At 46.8% G+C, this 21,019-nt stretch overlaps 1 protein-coding gene and 1 pseudogene across 1 annotated transcript in view; both read left to right on the forward strand.

The window, feature by feature from the left end:
• Positions 1-14,318, forward strand: part of Kmt5b (lysine methyltransferase 5B) — a 54,278-nt gene extending 39,960 nt beyond the window's left edge. Inside the window, 6 exon segments of the mRNA XM_047516324.1 lie at positions 5,066-5,262; positions 11,920-12,153; positions 12,156-12,533; positions 12,536-12,661; positions 12,664-13,205; positions 13,207-14,318. Coding sequence (XP_047372280.1) covers positions 5,066-5,262; positions 11,920-12,153; positions 12,156-12,533; positions 12,536-12,661; positions 12,664-13,205; positions 13,207-13,389 — 1,660 coding nt within the window. The 3' untranslated portion in view covers positions 13,390-14,318.
• On the forward strand, positions 3,910-4,280 carry LOC124958338 (small nuclear ribonucleoprotein G-like; annotated as a pseudogene).
• Positions 14,319-21,019: the final 6,701 nt, after the last annotated feature.

A 21,019-nucleotide genomic window follows, 5' to 3' on the forward strand; every position in this document is an offset into this window, starting at 1 on the left:
AGCCTCAGCAACTCGGCAAGACCCTATCTCAAAAAAAAAATATATAGAAAAAAAGGATTGGCGATGTGGTTCAGTGATTAAGCTGCCCTGGTCCCAAAGGGGCAGGAGGAGACAAAACTCTGACCTTACTTATAAAGACTTAAAATGCTTAGGAATATTACTCCTTCCCTAATTAGTATATAAATTATTTTGGACTTTAAGCATTTTGCTTTTGGAATTAGTCACAATTATTTTAAAGCTGATACAAAAGTGTCTTTTGATAGCCAAAATAAATAAATAAATAAAATAATAATAATAATAATATGGAATGTGAGAGAAGTTGTGTGTAGTGACCTACCCTGTGATTCAGTACACCTTAGCAGGATGGTCAGAAGTAAGCCAGCCTGGGCAACATAGCCAAAGCCTGCCTCAAAATAAGATAGAAAGGGCTGGGGTGCGGCCCAGTGGCAGAGGACTTGCCTGACATGTGCATGGCCCTGGATTCAACCCCTAGTAAGCAAAAGGAGGAAGAATGTCAGGGGACACTTGCCTTGACAGGTAGCAAAGTTTGTTATTAAATAATCATGATCCAGCTTGATCATATTGGCTCAGAAATGGTCAGATAGATAAGAGAACACGGACAGAGTCCTGAAATGGAGGCAAGTATAGATTGAGATCTTAGGCTAAACCCATGCCACATCGTATATGTAATAAATTCCTGTTGGATTAAGAATCTAAAATTTAATACGTTAGAAAAACAATTAGGAGAAGACAGTAAGACAAGAAACTAGGAATACAAAAATGTTTGAATGGCCAAAATAAAGTCCATGGTAAATGATTTAATGAAGGAAAATAAAGTACGTATGTGGCAAAAACTTAAAATCCTAATAACAAAAAACTCCCAAGGAAGAGAGAAAGTCTGATGGGAAAAAGGTAAAGGAAGAAGAGGTTCTGCACAGAAAGAGATGGCCACAAGCAAGGAAATTAGTATCAATTAGCTATTCGTTTTCCCTCATTATATTAGGAAAATTCAAGAAGCACAATGTACTCTTAGTGAGGATGTGAAGATACAGGTACCCAGACAGTACTAGTAGGGCTGTGAATTGCTAGAACCCTTGGGGAAGTACTCTGGCAGTGTGTATTAAAAGAGGCAAACCATTTCCCTGTGGTCCCTGGCAGGGAGGAATCCAACCTGTAGAAATAAGAGCACCCCCACAGGATTTGGTTTCCAACAACAGCAGTATTTGCGTAAGAAAAAAAAACTTAAAAACACCAGTTTCAGTAATCACCTATGAGGAGTGATTGAATAAATTATGGAATGTTTATGAAAATATGCAGATTTCAAAGTGCACAGCCAGGGCTGGGGTGCAGTTTACTTGGAGAGAGCCTACCTGGTATGCGTGAGGCTGTCTCTGGCACTTGGGGGAAAAAAAAAAAAAAAACAACTCTACACTCATTGCAGATTTTTTGTCTATGATGTACTGACAAGACAACTGACCGCTGAGTAAATATTTCTAATGTTCAGATATTTTGGTTTTGTTGGCTTGAAAGGCAGCCGTGATGTAAAGAGTTGTGCGGAGCTGGAAGGCAGGGGAGGCAGCAGCGAGGCAGGAGCAGGGCAGCGCAGGCTGGGCCTCAGAGGCCACTGGGAAACAACTGCTCCCCTTGGTTTGTGGACAGCTTAGCCTGGCCTCACTTGATGCAGCAAGCATAAGTATAATTCACAAGTTAAGAAGAAGAAATAAGGTTGTAGAATACAAATGAATGTGAACGTTTTACTGTAAAAAAAACTAATTTCTGGACTGGGACTGTGGCTCAGTGGTAGAGCACTTGCCTAGAACCCGTGAGACACTGGGTTCAATCTTCAGCATCTCATAAATAAATAAAATAAAGGTATTGTGTACATCTATAACTAAGAAAATTTTTTAAAGAACCAAAAACCTAATTTCCAAAAGTTCCAACACTGCTTATTATTGCTGTTTTTTATGTGTGTGTGTGTGCGTTTGTTTTGTGTGGGTGTATGGTACTGGGGATTGGACCTAGGGCATGCTGAGCCACATCCCCAACCCTTTTTTATTTTTTATTTTGAGATAGGGTCTCGCTCAGTTGCCAAGGCTGGCCTGGAACTAGAGATCCTCCTGCCTCAGCTTCCCGAGTCCCTGGGATTACAGGCATGCATCACTGCACCTGACTGTCACATGCCCTGGAAGCCAAATCCTTATTTATAGCTGCTCTTATTTCTGTGGGCTAGATTCCTCCCCAGCATGGGACTGCCAGGGAAAGAAAGGGTTTGCCTCTTTTTAATAAACACTGCCAGATTACTTTCCCTAGGGATTCTAGCAGTTCATGACCCTACTAGCATTTATGTTGAAGTGTACTTTAAGTGTGGCCCATCTTTCCAGACACGAACCAGAAATGTTAACAAGTTATGGTTTAGGAAAAAAAAAACAGACCATGGAGTGTCTGAAGATAATTTCCTTCTCGATTGCTACGGACTCCACCTTTCGGGGCTTACACATGTGCATTCTAACTGTGTCTTAGGGTAGAGTTGGGTGTGCCTGGTTACTGGCCTGGTGAAGGTTACCTGGAGGTTTTTACAGTGATTTCTTCCACTTTTGAAAAAGAATTAAGGAAGTTCACTATCAATTTTTAGTTGTTATTTTTACGATAACATCAGTTGAAGTAGATTTTAAAACCCATTTTAGGAAACAAGGAAAACAAGAATGCTAACCTCTATTTACCAAAACAACTCTTATGTTAGATTTAAATCTGTGCTCCTCAGTACTTAGGGATAAGGGGCAGGAAGGGAAATAAAATGTATATTGTCCATTAGCAAAAGGTAAAACACCCTACTACTTTGCGGAAAGGAATGTTATTTCTCCTTCATCCAAATTCTGAAAGAAATGTATCAATCACATGGGACTTGGAAAGGACAGTCAGTAGGCTCACTTGATAGAGGGCATTCTTTTTTTTTTTTTTTTTTTTTTTTTTTTTTTTTTTGGTACCAGTAATTGATGCTTAACCACTGAACCACATCCCCAGCCCTTTAATGTTTTTTGTTGTTGTTGGTTTTTGAGACAGGGTCTTGATGTCCTTAGGGCCTCACTATGTTGTTGAGGCTGGCCTCAAACTTGTGATCCTCTTGCCTCGGTGGGATTACAGGTGTGTGTCACTGCACCTGGCAACACAATTTTGTCATAAGTTCAGAAACTGCATTATATGACTTTCTGCTGATAAGCTAAGGCCAAAAAAAGGGCAAAATGATTTTGGCCAAAGAAATTTCTCAGTTTTTTAATACCACATAGAGTCTTCTGTTCAATCTTGTTAATTCATAATTTACTCTTTTTTAGTAGAGCTGAGTAGAGACTTGCCCTTTATATACTGACTAAAGCAAAGATTTGCAAAACCAGCCTCAGCAGGCAGTTTAGGGGGACTCCTACCAAGCACCCTCATTTACTGCAGAAGAATCACATAAGTAGTCAAAGAGAGATGCCCACTGGTTAAAGCAGGTCTTTAAATATCTTATTTAGTAACAGTTTGTTAATTTAATTATGATTACTCATGTTAATTTGAGAATTTAAGGGAATTACTTAACAGTTTTTATTGTTCACTAATAGCCTCACTTTTTTAATATTTTTTTTTTATTTTAGATTTTGATAGTCCTTTATTTTGTTCATGTATTTATATGTAGTGCTGAGAATCAAACCCAGTGCCTCTCACATGCTAGGTAAGCGCTCTACCACTGAGCCACAACCCCAGCCCTAGCCTCACCTTTTCAAATAGAATTTCAGTTATAATTTGTTTGAATATAGTTTAAGTTCTAGGCCATGACTTAATTTAGGGAAATTCTGTGCTTTTTAAAAATTTCCGAGCATGAAGGAGGCCGCCAATTCCGTTTCAAAGCATCTCTGAGCCTGCAGAGTAGATAGCATGAGCAAAGCTCACCCTCCCGGGCTGCAAAAAGTTCCAGATGTGAAACACCTATAAAAATTTAAATATAAGCTGGGCACTGTGCTGCAATGCCTGTAATCTCAGTGGCTTGGGAGGCTGAGACAGGAGGATCAAGAGTTCAAAACCAACCTCAGCAAAAGCAAGGCGCTAAGCAACTCAATTTATGGACAAGAAATTATCATTGAAATTAAATGGTGGCAGACATGTCCAAGGAATATTGCAGGGATTGACCCCTTTGTGAATCTTGTGATAGATGAATGTGTGGAGATGGCAACTAGTGGGTAACAGAACATATTGGAATGGTGGTAATATGAGGAAATAGTATCATCATGTTAGAAGCCTTGGAATGAGTATAAATAATGGCTATTCAGCACAGAAATCTGTGTCCCCTTTCCAGAGGGCCTGTTTAACTATGACATAAAAATGGGGTCATGTACATTTTCATATTAAACTTTTTGTTAAATAAACTTTTTAATAAAAAAATTTCCTAATTCTTAATATTCAGTTAATGTAGTGCTAAATGGTGCATAACAAGCTGAAATATAATTAACAGTTTGGTTTTTTTTTAGGCTACAGTGTAACCTATTTTAACAATCATTTTTAAACTTTTTTTTTAATCTACACATGAAATCCAGTAGATTTTCATAGGCAATTAGCAATTGATTGACAACAGTCACAGAAGGTTATTTATTCTAATAAGCATGGGGTTTTGTGTGTGTGTGTGTATGTGTGGTTGTTTTTTTGTTTGTTTGTTTTTTACAGACTGTATTTTGATTCATTGTACACAAATGGGTACAACTTTTAATTTCTATGGTTGTATACAATGTAGATTCACACTTTTCATGTAATCATACATATACATAGGTAATACTATCTGTCTGTCTCAGTCTACTATCTTTCTGTCCCCCACTCCCTCCCGCCCCATTTTCCTCTACACCATCCAAAGTTAAGCATAGGTTTTTAATGTTAATTTGATTAGTTACTTACTGAGACTCCTGGACGTGGCACTTCCCCAGTGGTTGTCAAAGTCTCCCCAGGTCACACCATTGAGCCATGTGGCATGTGCTCCTGGTAGCCAGGCCTGCTATACGTGTGTGTGCTCCGTTGACTGAACTTGTTCTCTTTTCTCTTACAGACGGGGAACTGGTGCTTTCAAATCCAGAGTGGGACTGCCCGCGCCTGCTCCTGTTATCAATAGCAAATATGGACTCAGAGAAACAGATAAACGCTTAAATAGGCTTAAAAAGTTAGGTGACAGCAGCAAAAACTCAGACAGTCAGTCTGTCAGCTCTAACACTGATGCAGATACCACTCAGGAAAAAAGCAATGCAAGTAAGTAAGGGAGGTTTGATAAGATGCTTTTTTTTTTTTCTTGAGTATTTTCACACAGTTTGCTTCCTAAAGCATGCTTCAATAGTTTTGAACTTCTAAATATTGAGAGAAACTGGACTCATGAGCTTCAGCAGCTCTGCAAGGTTCTAGAAATGGTTTGAGTACAAAGCACGGTTGTGCCCACCTCCAGATTCAGTGCTGTACTCTAGACTATTCTCTTGAATACATGGTAACTGGATGTTGAATTCATCATCATATGTTCCAGGATCATCATGTGTTTGAGGAAAACATTTTCAAGGTGTTAGTGACTCTGTCATTGGTGTTGTTAGGCCCTGCAAGAAGACAAGGGACCAGGTAGAATCATATAGGCTCACACATGTCCAGTGTCCAGCAGTCTATTGGGAACAGGTGATGGACTTGGGAGTTCCTAGCTTCTGGCCTCAAAGCTTCCACCTTTGTACTACTTGCTTATCTTTTTCTAAATGAATGGACTCAATTCACCAGACCACCACTTAATAGACTCGGAATTATGCTAGAGGAGCACTCAGATTGGCCGTTTTGTGGCATGTTGTGTTAACACCACAGAAGGTAGCAAGAGAGATGGAAAAAAGAAAGAAGCAAGCTTTGAAAACAGTCGTATTTGGGGGCAAGATCTGATGGAAACTGTAAAAAGAGGATGAAGAACAAACAAAAAAGGAAGAAAGAAAAGGAAACCCAAACAGGCAAAGGACAGCACAACGTGTGTGGAGCTCTGAAGTGCTGGGGCTGTGACACTGCTGTCATCCGTCTGGGTAACGCCCGTATTCCCTAGGTGCCACGACAGCGGCAGGCTCTTTGACCCGCCTTGTCTCTAACATACGGTTACTGGAAGGGTTTGACTGGGTGGTCCCCAAAGTCTGCCTGTGCCTGGCGTCTTAATGTCAGTAAGACTGGCAAGCACTGTCTTAGGCTGTCCTGTGCCTCAGCTGCTCCCTCCCCTACAGAAATCCCTGAAGAAAGGTTGAATGTCACTGCCATGGATTCCTGAATCTGCCTGCTGCTGGGAGTCAGAGGCCAGGTGTGACCTTTGTAGTGCGAAAGTAATAGTATAGTTCTTACCCAGACTTTTAAGTTAATGTCCAAAGTGAGCAAAAAGAGGAGTTAGTTGATCATTCAATGTTGACTGTTGATTCAAAAATAAATGCAGCCTAATGAACCTTCGCTTTCTGAGTCTGGTTCCTTGGTGAAAACTGGAGACCTGTGACCCCATGTGGTAGACCCTCACATGGAAACACGTGGGTGCGTGCTGCTATCCACCTGTGAGAGCCACAGGGCCGCCTGCAGGATGGCCCTGCACAGTGCAGGACTGTCTGTTTCTGCACATTAACCTACTAACAGTGTGTAGATCCTGCACTCAGTACACCACTTCGCTGAAAAGATGAAAGTATGACTAGTTTTTGGAAGGTGTTGAGTGTGTTGATATACAACCATCTAGGAAATACTTCTTACTAAACCAAACACTTACTAAAAGACTGCTAGTTCTTGAGAGAGACGAGGAGGTTTGAGACCCAGGCCCCTCCCTCAGGAGCTTATGCCTTAGCTCCAAGACAGGTGCACAAAACTATGCAGAGCAGACTAGATCTCCATGCCATTTTCTCAAGTTGAGAGGGAACAAACAGTGCCTTTGAGCTGACCTCAGTAGTGGCTGCTTATTCTGGGGTGCTTGCTTTGTCCAAGTTGCCTTTCTGCAGCGTGACCTTGGAATAACCTGAGGCTGGCGTGACTGACTTGAGGGCACGTAGAGTGACCAGACATGGCCCAGGGCTTGGAGGAGCCCAGACTTGAGCCACTCTGAGGCCATTGTACATTGAATTGCGTGCACAGAAGGATTTCTCTAGTTCTTACATGTCTTCCTTTAGGCTGTATTCTTTTGGTGTTTATTTCTCAACCAGACCCTTTAAAAAGAAAGAATTTGAAACTGACTGGAGAAGAGCCAGAGCTCTTTTCCCAGGGGAGCTGGGTGCATAGTGTGCATAGGTGTGGACTGCTTTTCCTCTGCCTGGCTGCCCATCTTTATCTTGCACTTCGTGTAGGATTTAGCAGCTGATAGAGGAACTCTTTTCTTTGAACAGCATGTACAAGAAACACTTCTGCCTATTCAGAAGAAGGATTACTATTCCCTTCCACGCAGGTTCCTTTTTTGGAAGGTATCTTCAGAGCTCCAGCTTGACTTTTCACTTTAGCATCCAGGAGTGAAACAAGAAGAAATCCATTTCCACAGTCTACAAGTCTGAATGACAGAGTTGTTTTTAGAGTATTCTGGTTTTTCAGGCCTCTGTGCCTTGTGGGCTGGGGAGCCTTCCTATCATTAGTGCTGTGATCCAGGATGTGAAGGCTCTCAAGAGCATGCCTGAAGGTGTGGACACAGCCACTGCCAGTGTCACCAGTCAGCACAGAACCCAGAAGACGTGGCCATGGGATCAGTTTATCTTAACTAAGGAGCAGCTGTCGCAGACATGGAGATTGGGCTGCCTGCTCCCGGCACCAAGCCTGTGGGCTGCTTCTGCATCCTTTCCAGCACACTGTTGCAGGTAGCCAAGGCCGGCAGGTTGGTGAGAGCAGCTTGTGCTTAGCAAAACTCATGGAGACTGAGCCTTTAAGTTCTGTGGGGTTTCCTGGGTTCTCAGGCTCTGCAGATGCTGAACTGAGTGTGTGTCTGGTAGCATCTTATGTTGCCAATGGTGTGTTTCCAGAGCAGCCTGAGTGCTCAGGAAAGCTCAGGTGTCCTTCTGCAGCTCTTCCATCTCATCTGGCTGCAGGAATGCCACACTGCCTTATAATTTGATGGCATCTTCAAATTACTATGATAGCCATGTCCTTTGCCCATGAGTTGGGGCTGACACATCATAATTCTGCAGTAGACCTTACAGGCAGCAGCAGAAGTGATCAAGAATTCAGCATCCTTTTTTTTTTTTTTTTTTTTGGTACTGAGGATTGAACCCGGGGGTGCACTACCACTGAGCACCGAGCTATACCCACAGCCCTTATTGTTTTGTTTTGAGACAAGGTCTTTCTGAGTTATCAGTGCTAGCCTTGAACTTGGGATCCTCCTGCTTCAGCCTCAGAGTTGCTGGGATTACAGACCATACCACCTCACCCAGCTAGGTTCAGCTCCCACCCCTGCCATTTGGAAAATGAACTGACCTTAAGCTACTCATCCCTGAGAACTTGATTTTCACAGGTGTGATGTCACACACTTCAGGTCCCAAGGGGACCTGTTTGCATGACACCTAGCACAATAGTAATTGCTGAAAAGAGTATGTACCTCCACCTAGAACTGCTGTCCAGGCTTATGCATTCGTTGGATTTCCAGGCCACTAGAGAAGGATAACCCACAGAGTAAGTCAGTTGAGAAGCAAGGGTGACCGTAAGTACGCCTCACTTATACTGATGTCAGAATCCTTACTCTGTTGACATTCTTTTAAAAAGACTATCTTAGTGTGTCATTGTGGCAGTCCTCCTCTAGCCTTACTATACCTGAAATTCCCAACCCCTCAAGGACATGGTAGCACTTTCTGACAGTGAAGGACTCGTGACTCTCCGGACTTGCATCTTAGTCACATCTCTTACATTCCTCTTGCCTGATCTACATGTGTCTCTATGCCTTTGACTTGACGAGCTTACCTTTTGACTGGGCTTGTGATAAGAACACACTGATAAGTACACAAATGTGCAAGTGAAATCTTGAAGTCCTGTGTTCCATCTTCAGTATTTTGTGCTCAGCCTAGAACACAAACGAGGTGATTTGTCAGCCGCTGGCACTGCCGCCAGCACTGAACTTCTTGGAAGGAAGGATGGACTGGGAAGAGCCCAGACTCAAAGTCACCTAAGGTGGGATTCATCCAGTGGATTAGACTAAGTGCTGAGTAAGCAAAGTCTTGGGTGCTGTGGACAACACAAGGGCACCACAGGCTCTAAGAGGAAGTCCACAGAAGCTCCCTGCCGGAGGCACTGCCCAAGCTGAGGCTCAGTGAGGACGTTGGCCCAGTGGAGCCTGTTCAAAGCAGGGGACTATCATCCATGTGCATGTACAGGTGGAGGACTTGTTCATCATGGCTTCAGCAGGTGAGAAGAAGGTCCGTGAACAGAGTTTATAGCATTTTGGACTTAATTCTCAGGACATTGGCTTAACCCTAAAAGTGACCTGAGATAATGGGAAAGCCATCTAGCTACATAGAGGAGAAGGGGCTGTTGGGAAAGCAACAGGAGAAACGGGGAGCATGTAGATTCCAGCAGCAGGGGCCATGACATCGCAGGGCAGACTGCACAGTAAAGCCAGCTGGTTGGATGAGGGAGGGAAGGAAGAGTCCAGGATGGCTCCAGCATCTGGCATGGAGCAGCTGGGCAAGGGCTGTGTTGTGTGATGTGATGGCCAGGTTTGGTGTTGAGCTTGATGCAGGCACAGGGAGACATATGAGAAGACTCTGTTGGCACTTGGTTGTTGGCAGTCTGTCATTAGGAGAGAGCTGGGCTAGAGAAGGTATTAGGGGACTGTTGGCATATAAGAGCTAACAGCCACCGGCAGGTGGGTTCTGGTCACCTGGAGAGACCTGAAGAATAAGGGGGTTGGGCAGATGGAGAAGTGCCAGGGACAGAAGGAACCAGGAGAGCACTCTTTGGTGGCTAGAAAGAAGATGACTTCTTGACAGCAGTTGGTGTCACACTCGGGTGAAGAAAGAAAGGTCTGAGAAGTACTCGCTGCTTTTTGTGACCAGGACACTGGTCAGCAAAGGCTGTCTTGGAGAAGCGAGACCCAGAGTGCGCAGGGTGCCGGTGAGAACGTGGTGCGTGTGACCATGGAATAGAGTGCAGCAGGTGCCTGGGGTGGCATGGAAAAGGAGAGCCAAAGGCTGAGAACCACCAGGTGTGACTGCAGGTCTTGACGGGGTGTGAGACAGTCAAGGCATCCCCGTGGCCACATCCAAGGCAGGCAGGCAGGTACAGTCCTTTCTGGGAACAGCCAGGACACTGCCGTGCTATGTGGGCATCATATCTGCTCAGTCCATCCTGTGCTAAAGAATTCCATAAATATCCTGTATTTAGAAGCATGCATCCTCAAATTGAGTAGTATCTAACCCTCACTACTCCTACTATTCTAAAAATAAACTGCCTCCTTGGTAGCAGCCCACAGATAAGCTATTCTTGGTCCAGGCAGTGGATCTCACCGCTGTGAATTCTGCTAGTCTGGGTAGCCTGAAGCCATTTATGAGCCATTCTCTGAGTACAGAGCCTTCTCTTGTGACTTGATAATTTTTGGAGTGCTTATTAGGCATTTTTGCTCCTCTCTCAATAAAAACTAGTTATGACTTTTCTTGCTTAGCTGTGCAGAAGGAACAGCAGCTGCCCAGGCACTAGGCACTTGGAAAGGAGCCTGGTCCTTGCTTGGCCTCCATGCTGAGCTCGCCCACAGTAAGGGTTTCATCCCTGGTGATGTGGAGGTTGGTCGCAGCTTCCCCACTGAATGATCTTCAGGGTTGATGAGGGGGAGGTTTTTTGACTGGGGGATGAGAGAGCACAGTAACTGAAACATTGGCTGGTGTAAAGCCCTGTGAGTAGTCCGGACGACAGCAGAGGAGGCAGTGGCAGGGCGAGCCTCTGAAAGCCCACCTGTAGTCACTCGGTCCTCGGTGGCACCACCTCAAGGACAGCCTTCCTGTATCCCTGTCTTGGGGTGGAAGCGGGACTCTCACTTTTCTTGAGAATACATCTTCTGGCAGCTGCTGCTGGCTTCTTGCCATTGGCTGTGGGCACCAAGCAGGTGTGAAGGGATGAGGCTGCCCCCTCTTCTCTCTCAGTCCTCACTGAGCTGAAGCAAGCTAGCAACTGTTGATGTGTAGGTTTTTTTTTGGTAAACATCTATTGAGAATGACAATATATGGTACTTAGGATCTACTTTTCGTGCTTGAAACGATCTGTTAGAATTTTTCTCTTAGAGCCCAACAGTAATACAATTCTCTTCTGTATTACTGGCCAAGTAATATACTTACTTTGGGTAAATGAGTAATGGATTTTAGAAGAATATTCTAAATTATCTCAAGAAGACTTGTGAAAGAAAACTGTAATTCTTACTTAACTTCACATCTTTTATGAGAGAAAATAATAAATCACTGTTGGGCGTGGTAGCACACATCTTAATCCCAATGACTCAGGAGGCTGAGGCAGGAGAATCTCAAGTTCAAGGCCAGCCTCAGCATGACCCTGTCTCAAAAGGAAAAATAAAAAGACTGGGGTTATAGCTCATCACCCCAGTACCGCAAAAAAAGAAAGAAAAGAAAATACTAAATTGGGAGAAGAAACACCTAGTTTGGATCAGCATTTGGGCAGATGAAGGAGAAGCTCAGAGTGAAGTCCGAGTCCCTCTGTGCTGAGAGCTCTTCAGCCGTAGAATCACCTGCCTCCAACATGAGCAGATGCTCCGTCAGTTTGGAAGAGAACAGGAAGGCAGCGTAGGGAGTGCTGGCTCCTGCGCTGGCAGATCTGCTGGGGCGTTTCCACATGTGTGTAATGGAAATACTGTGTAGCTCGTGGTCTGGTTTGGGGCAGTGTTTGGTTGAGTACTACTGTGTTACCCAGTTGGTTTTCATCCTTTTTTTTTTTTTTTTTTTTTAAACCTTACAGCTTCTAACCGAAAATCTTCCGTTGGTGTAAAAAAGAACGGCAAGAGCAGAACGTTAACCAGGCAGTCCATGTCCAGAACTCCCGCCTCCTCCAACTCTACCTCATCTAAGCTAACTCACATGGACAATTCCAGGGTACCAAAGAAACTGAAAAAGCCTGCAAAGCCTTTACTCTCAAAGATAAAGCTGAGGAATCACTGCAAGCGGCTGGAGCAGAAGAGTAGTTCAAGAAAGCTCGAATGGGAAACTTAGTGCTTAAAGAGCCTAAAGTGGTCCTGTATAAGAATTTGCCCATTAGAAAAGACCAGGAGCCCGAGGGACCAGTCCAAGCTGCAGTGGCCAGTGGGTGCTTGACCAGACATGCGGCCAGAGAACACAGGCGGAATCCTGGGAGAGGTGCTCACTCGCAGGGTGACAGCTCGCCCTGCACCTACACAACCAGGCGCTCAGTGAGGACCAGGGCGAACCCTCCGGAGGCCTCAGACATCAAGCTAGAACCAAATACGCTGGAGGACTGTAATGGCGCAGTGGAGCCTTGCCTGGACAGTGGTGAGCAGCCGGCCCCCGACAGGCAGGAAGAACTGGCTAGCGAGACTGCACAGAAGGGGGAAGCACAGGTCACAAGAGTGACCCCAGCTTGTCCAGGAAGAAATCACGACAAGGAAAACTTGTGAAGCAGTTGGCCAACATAGTGGAGTCCACCCCGGTGCAGGACTGCCCTGGACAGGACAGTGCGGTGCCAGATTGATGGCACCCCACTCTGACCAGGGCGAGCCCAGCGGTGTGGCAGGGGCGCCCGTGAGCTACACAGACTGCACTCCCTCGCCCATCGGGTGCTCGATCGTCACGTCAGACAGCTTCAGGGCGAAGGACGGCTTTAGAACTGCTAAAAGCAAAAAGAAGCGGCGAATCACAAGGTATGACGCCCAGCTGATCCTGGAAAATAACTCTGGGATTCCCAAATTGACTCTCCGTAGGCGCCACGATAGCAGCAGTAAGACGAACGACCAGGAGAATGACGGGGTGAATTCTTCCAAAATAAGCATCAAGTTAAGTAAAGACCATGAAAATGATAACAATCTCTATGTAGCAAAGCTCAATAATGGATTTAACTCAGGATCAGGCAGTAGTTCTACGAAATTAAAAATCCAGCTAAAACGGGATAGAGGAAAGTAGGGGGCCCTATGCAGAGGGGCTGCATGAAATGGGGTCTGCTGTAGCGACCCCCTCTCTCTCCTGGAGTCCCAGATGGAAGTGGATGGCTACGGTCAGTATGAGGAGGAAAGCTACGGACGACTCCTCCTCCTCGGAGGGGGACGAGGAGGAGGAGGACTACGAGGATGACTTCGAGGACGACTTCATTCCTCTTCCTCCAGCTAAGCGGTTGAGGCTGATCGTCGGGAAAGACTCCATAGATATTGACATTTCTTCAAGGAGAAGAGAAGATCAGTCTTTAAGGCTTAATGCATAACTTCTTGGTCTGACTGGACCTGGGATAGCTACTTTAAAGAAATAAAAATTCCAGTCGATTATTCCTCAACTGAACCATTTTAGTGGCAGCACTTCTATCGTCTCTTCACTTGTCAGCATACTATTGTAGAAAGTGTACAGCGTACTGACTCTTCCTAAGTCTGATTTGTGCAAATTTTTATCGTACTTTTTAAATAGCCTTCTTATGTGCAATCTGATTAGAGGTGACGCCCTATTGTAAAATACAGGCTCCAGCAAAATTGTACAGTGAGAGCAGCTTTCCACATGGGACGTTGAGACAATAATGTGGCTCCACAATTTTTTTTAAACTTTTAAGAGCATCAGCTGGCTCTTTAATATATGACTAAACAATAATCTAAAACAAATCATAGTAGCAGCATATTAAGGTTTCAAGTATATGCTAATATCACCAGCAATGATCTTTGGCTTTTTGATTATAATTTGCTAGATGTTTCCCCCCCGGAGTTTTGTCAGTTTCACACTGTTTGCGGGCCCAGGTGTACTGTGTTGGCCTCTGTTGACATAGCAAACCATCGGTCGGAGTCAGAGTGATTTCTTTACAAAACAAAAATATACCCTCCCACGTGAGGTGGCCCGCTGCTGAGCACACTGTATGTCTGGGGTCAGCAGCGGGCAGGATGAGTTTCAGAGCAGCGTATTTATTGCTTGTCATGTACATTAAAGACCTTGTATTTAACACTTTTCAATCCTTTTAGATAAAATGGTTCTTTGCGAGAATGATTGGTGCTTACTTTTTCAAAACCCTGCTGTGAACACGCGACGGCAACAAGCAGCGTTATCTATGAACTGCAGCTGTCTTAATCTGTTCTTCAAGTTTCTGTTGCACTTGTAAAATGCTACAAGGAGTATTAGAAAATCTATTCACTTTAACTTATAATAGTTTATGAATAAAAACATGAGTCACAGCTTTTGTTCTGTGGTAACCTATAAAATGTTTTGTCTTGGAATTCAATGTAAAGAGCTGAAACAATGTATATGTTGTAAATATTTGTGTGTTGTGAGAAATTTTTGTCATAAGAAATTAAAAGAACTTACCAGGAAGGTTTTTAAGTTTAGAAATATTCATGCCAATAAAATAGGAAATTATAAATATATAGTTTTAAGCACTGCCTCAGTGGGAGTTCTCAGCTTATGTTAGTTTATTATTAAAATATCAAAGATTTTTTTGATTATATTATCAGTTAATCAAAAAGGAGTCAGATTTAATTTGTTTTTGAAGCACTTTGAAAAGAAATTAATTTTAAGTAACTTAATGAGCAAATTTTTGATTATTACTTTATGTTCAATACCAGGCTCTCTTCATTTCTCTGGATTATTTTAGAAGTCAAAGAATTTGGGAATATAAGTCTGTAGCAGGTGTTTTAACGCCAGTGAGTCTCTGTTTCCTGGGAAATGTGTACATGTGCTTTCAGACGAGTAAAATCAACTTAGGGGATTCTTATAGTGTCTGTAGAGAAGTAGCCCATGTCTTAAAATACTCCAAAGGGATCTGCAGGTAACACGAAGTCCAATGGAGAAAACCTCAAGCTTCACTGTTATTTCCGTGTGATACCCACCACTTGTCAAGTTTGGGGGACATTGTTTAAATGAAGCTCCTCAAAACTAGTGCCCATAGGTTGCAGGCAGAGAGTGTGGGAGTCTGAGAGGCCTTGCTCCTACAACCCCGGGAGCCCCTGGTCCTGTGCAGTCCCGACCTGGCTCCTCGTGCAGGCAGATCCTCAGGTATTGATTTAGAAGCAGGTGTGGCCCCGCACACACGCTCCTCTTGCTGCAGCTCTCCAGGCAGAGCAGCCCACACAGCCTGGCACTCCTGTCCCTGGGCACCGTCCAGTCCTCACGCGGTCCTTGCACAGAAGTGTGCGGCCTGACCAGGCACGGGAGGATGAAGATGGGCTCTCTGGAGTGGGCGGGCAGCGGGTCGCCTCTTGTTCCCACGTTCACTTGGGGTATTTTGAAGAGGTTCAGAGACTAAACCTCAATGGGTTTTTTTTGTTTGTTTGTTTTGTTTTGTTTTAATACCAACAATAGCCATTTCAGGAATTTCAGTCTTAAGGAAAAAGTAATGAAATAACACATTTCCCATTTTTCTCCACTTTGAAACTTAATTTTAGTAACTTATTTATGATGTTTGTTTTAATTTTATTATGGCCTCATCTTCTGAGCTGACCTCCCCGTGGGTCTCAGAGCAGTGACATTTGGTGATGAGTCGCTGCTTCTCAGGAGTTGGTATGCACAAGCACTCAGCGGCCGCTGGGATGCCTTCTAGGGTGCCCTGATTTCCGTTTTTAAAGGTAGGGGCCTCGGGACTGTTCTCAGTCTACTGTAGAACGTCACCGTGTGGGAGACGAAAGCCACACACTCTTGACCAGTTTGGAAGAGGTTACATTCAATAAAACTTACAGCTTGAGCTTATGCAATGATTGGTAAAAGTTTTTGGCATTGTAAGAATTAGGAAATGATCATAGAAATATATGTAAAGTATTCAATTTTCAATCATTTTTCAAATTACTGTTTTAAATTGTTTTGCTGAGTTGTAATACTTTTGAGATACAATGTATTCCTTGTATTGAAAGAATGAAAAAGGACTTTTTCAGCATTTGAGGTAAGTTCTTTAACGTTTCATTAAAAACATTTTTTACAAATATTTTGTACATGCACTTGCAGTATTGAGGTTAATCATTTTAATAAATTCGGAAATTAAAACAATGTGGCCGGTGTTCACTGTATATGAGAAGAAGACGTCAAGTGGTCACCTCCACGCAGTGTTCTCGTGAAGCCATGGACCAGGAGTGCACCCTTGCCTGTGCCACTCGCTGTAGGGAGAAGAGTGAGCAGCCAGTCCCCACAGGGAGGCTGGGTCCAGCTGTGATGCCTAGCCTGGGGACGCGGCAAGTCTGCCTTCCAAATCGAGCAAAATGACATTTGAGGGCTTTTGTGGCCCAGTTACTCCTAGCTCATTGCTTGGGTTTTCCCTCCAATAGATAGCAGATCCCAAACTGGACTGGGTCCTTTTTCTCCTGTTCACTCTGGCAAAGACCTCCTTGAAATAGGACTGGCACAGGAATCGGGAACCCTGGACCTGGCCAGCTTGGCAACACCTTGCGTAGCCTGGAGCAAGTTGCCTGGCTGCAGACCTCTGTCCTGGCACCTAGCTCCATTCTGGGTCAGAAGGCAAGTGCGCCTGGTCCTAGCACCAGTTAAGGCTTAGAAGGAACACCCTTCGCCCCTGGTGGCAGGGGAGGGGTACAGACCAGGCAAGTGCAGCACTCATTTGCTAACTGATGGAATATTTACCCGAGCCTGGGTTCCCCTTCCTGAAAAAGACTGACCTGTCCTGCCTGTTAAGTGCTCATGTCTTGATGGCTCAGGTCTTTCCAGTAGCTAGAGGCAGCTAGCTCGTAGCACGCTGCTCAGAACTCCCGTGTGATCTCTTTCTCAAATACTAGATTTCTGTCACCAACATTCACCCTGTCAAGGGCTCTGCCACCAAAAAAAAAACTGCCAAGAAGCTGCCACCCCTGGGTACTTGTGTAGTCCCAGGATGACAGTGCACGTGACCCTAGCCTGCAAGGGAAGGGCACGAGGCTGCCTTCTGCACCCTCCGGCCCCAGAGCACTTGAGTGCCACTGCTGGGACTGGTGGAGCCAGAGCACAGGTGGGTCTGCATTCTTCAGAAAGAGCAGTAGTGTCGGCAGGTGAGCCGGAAGGGATGTGCTGCCAATGCGCCCTCCTCACCCCTACCACTCCTCCTCCCAGGGCCGTAAGCTCCCAAGTGAACAGCTGGACAGAAGACCCTGCAGGCTGGTAGAGATGGCTCTGGGCATGTTGGGGAACAGTGCTGTTACCAGATCCTGTGCCTCACCGGATCTGAGTTCTGCTAAGCTGCCCTAGAATGCGACCATCCTTTTGGGAGTCCCCACCTGGTCCAGTGTTCTGCTGAAGAGAAGTAGTGCTTCACGCTCTGCTTAGGTACCCCAGAGGCTGGTCCCCGTCCGAGACCCTGAGCTGGCCTTCTTGGTTCTGTTGTGATACTCAGGGTGGAACCCAGGGCTGCTCTACCACTGAGTCACTTTTTTGACGGTCTGGCTAATTGTCCAGCTGGCCTAGAACTTCTGACCCTCCTGCCTCAGCTGTTATAACAGGAGAGTACCCCACCCCCAGCAGGGGACAGGAGTTAGTCACATTTCTACGGTATGTGTTGAAGCACCTGTTAGGTATTTGGGGTTGGGGAGGCAGGATTTGAATTAAAGCCACAGAAGTGGATGAGGCCAGTTGGTGCCTCCACAGGCACTGAGGGCAACAAGGAATGTTGTGCCAAGGCAACTGGACTTTGGGGACCCTGGAGGGCATGGCTAGGGCAATACTTGAGAAGTAAGGCTGGCTGGGGACCATGGAGGAGAGGGGATGACATCGGAGAGAGAAGGTGGTTAACTATTTAGAGGGAAAGCAAGTCTAACGCTGAGGACGGATGCTTCCATGGGGTGGCGAGTCCCTGAGAAGGCAGTGAGGAGTCATGAGTGGGAGGTGGGGGGTGGGGAGTTCGTCCACCTTCCAAGAGGAAGGGCATTTGGGTGTGATGGAGGAACCGGCTAGCGCCAGCATCCACAAGTGTTCCGGCCACTCTGGAAGCAGCAAGGCCACTGAGAGTCAGATGTGGGATTTGGGCAATGAGAGATGTGAAATCGAGGACTGGGAAAGCAAGCTGACTGTAGAAACTCAGCATGATTCATCGAAGAAATATCTACTCATCACACTGCAGTACCAGCCCGGGTCAAGTTGCCTTAGTGGGTGGCGGGCAGGAGGGCAGGGAACTCCTCTGCACAGATGTGAGCCTCTCAGGCCTGGAGATGGTCCCAGGAGATGGTGGGGTGGAGGTAGAGTTCAGGTTGGCAGGAGAGGGTTTGAACGGCACTGTGCAAGCACTCAGGGTAGGGAAGGAAAGATGAGTCTGTGAGCAGAGTGGGCCACTGGCAAAGGCAGATGCAGGAGGCCTGGGGGGGCTCTGTGGCCAGGGAACCCGGAGCTGTCATGGGACCAGCAAATGGAGAGGGCAGGCTCTGGAGTTTGGAGAGGATGCAGGTCCTGGATGGGACCTGGGGAAGACCGCCCTGGCGATAGGGTGGTCGCAGTTCTGGGACGGTAGGACTTCAGTCTGATGCAGAGGGCCCTCACCCAGGGCCTGCGGGGCACGTGGGTGGTGTGGGTGCGGGAGGGCACGTGGCGACAGGCAGCCAGAGGAGCTGGCCTGTGGGCCACCATCGGGTAAGAACCGGGGCTCCTCGGCCTGCTCCAGGACCCGACCAAGGGCCCGGCTCTGCGGGAGGGCCGTTCTGCAGTCGCTGTAAGAGTTCCCTTGAGTGACAAAAGGAAACGCCGCTTTTTACCCGCTTTCCGTGCAGCCAGCGGGGCAGGGGAACGTGGGCAAAGGTCGTGTGCAGACAAGCAGGGCGACGGGCACTCACCCAGCCCAGGCCGTGGGAGAGGCGCGGCGGCCCTGCCGCCTGTGGGAGGCCTCAGCCCCGCCGCCCTGGGACGGGGCGGACCCCTCTTTATCTGCAAGAAGCGTGTAGAAGGCCAGCAGCCCAGGGGCAGCAGGCAAATCCAAGGTGTCCTCCAGCGTTGGGAGTCACGATTTTAACAGCGACCTGACTCAAATATGCCCCAGAGGGCAGGGCGGGGCGGGGGGCAGTTAGCTGCGCCTGGTGAGACCTGCCAGTGTTGGCCTCTGAGAGAAAGGGCACTCAGAGGGCCCTGGCACTGCCCTCTCACCCCCTGCGCCCAGCTTGGAAGCTTATAGTTGCATGAAAGGGAAGCAGCATTTTATGCACGAAAGTTGGTGACTCAGAAGCCACCTGCAAGGGACCTAGTTTCTCCTCTATGATGTGTTTGCTGCCCCAGAACTCCGACCATGACGGGAAGCACCTGGGAGACCAGAACCGGGAATCCTGCAACTGACCTTCCTGGCAGCCAACCGCTGGAGGAGGGCCCCTCTCCAGAGCAGCTTCCCAGGAAGGAAACCTCCTTTGTCCTCCTCTTTCGGTTAAGCCACATTTTCCTTCTGGGGCAGGAGGGTGAGCAGAAGCCTGGGGGCTGGCCAGCCTTCACCTGGACCAGAGCCGGCCCAGGAGCGTTCACCCGGGCCAAGGCCTGGACCAGGTGGGGGACCTGGGTCAGGCAACGCCCTGTGCATGCTGTTGGGATCACAGGCCAAGCAAACGCTGCCCTTTTCTGAGTCTGTTTCTCACTTGTATGAAATGGGAGCAGTAGTCCCGAACTTGACTGTGAGAGTTGAAGGCACATGAGAGAGTGCCTGTCAGACCCTGGGCATGGGCCGGCACCTGAGCCGCCCAGGCATCAGCCGGTGGCCCGCGTCCCACCTTGGACTGGGCCAGGCACCAGCGACACCTAGTAGACTTGTCTCTGCCTCTGCCCCTGCCTTCTCCAGTGGCACCTGCTCAGGCTCATGACCCCTCCAACCCAGCTGCCAGAGGGGCCCCCTGTCACCATTCCAGGTCCTCCTCCAGTCGCAACTCTGCGCCAGCCAAGCACCTGAGGAATGCTGCTCCGTCCCCGCCCCTCTTCCATTCCACAGGCTCCTTCTGGATCCACAGGCTCCCTTGACAGTCTTCCCTATTCAGGCACCAAATAGGTGTTGGGCACTCAAAAGGCAGAGGGACTCCAGGGGTGATCTGAACCCAGAGCCTGAGCTGGGGGAGACAGGCAGAGGACACAACCAGCAAGGAGCGTGGACAGCCGGGCAAGGTGTGAGGGACATGCAAAATCAAAAGCACACAGGTTCCATCTCACCCCAGTGAGAATGGCCATCACCAAGAACACCAACAAAATCCCAGCGGCTTGGGAGGCTGAGGCAGGAGGATCGCAAGTTCAAAGCCAGCCTCAGCAAACTTAGGGAGATACTCTCAAAATAAAAATAAAAAGGACTGGGATGTGCTCAGTGATAAAGCATCCTGGGTTCAGTCCCCAGTACCAAAAAAAAAAAAGACTAGGAAGGGAGTCATCTTATGACTCAGTCATCCCTGTCCTCAGTATTTATCCAAAAGAACTAAAATCAGAATGCTAGTAGAGTAGAGGATGAGGAGGAATGAGGAGGGAAAGGAGAGGGGAGGTACTGGGGAACAATTTTGACCAGATATACTGTTAAATTGTGTGTGTGTACAAATACATAACAATGAATCTTACTATCATGTATAGTTATAATGTAGCCATTTTTTAAAAAGGGTGCAGAGGGATGGATAGGAGTCCAGAAACCAAAAGAGTATGTGCAAATTCCTGGAGACCGGGAAGGACAGGTCGTCTTCTGGAAGAGGCTGAGAGGCTCCGTGTGGCAACTCGGGTTTACGGGAGATGGTTGAGTAGGGTGGAGCCTGAGCCCCAGAAGACAGGGACGGGAGGAAGACAGGGAGCTTTGGTCTTGGCAGCAAAAGACTGTTCAGGCATCTCCTGGACAAATCCTGTCCCCACAAGTCCCTGACTTAGCAGCTTTGCCGATGTAGCCTCAGTTTCCAGGACAGCAGTATCCACCTCACTGAAGCCCAAGTAAAAGAGCAGGAGGATGCGCAGCCAGTGCC

This window comes from Sciurus carolinensis, chromosome 11, assembly GCF_902686445.1.
Source record: "Sciurus carolinensis chromosome 11, mSciCar1.2, whole genome shotgun sequence".
NCBI classification, from domain to species: domain Eukaryota; kingdom Metazoa; phylum Chordata; class Mammalia; order Rodentia; family Sciuridae; genus Sciurus; species Sciurus carolinensis.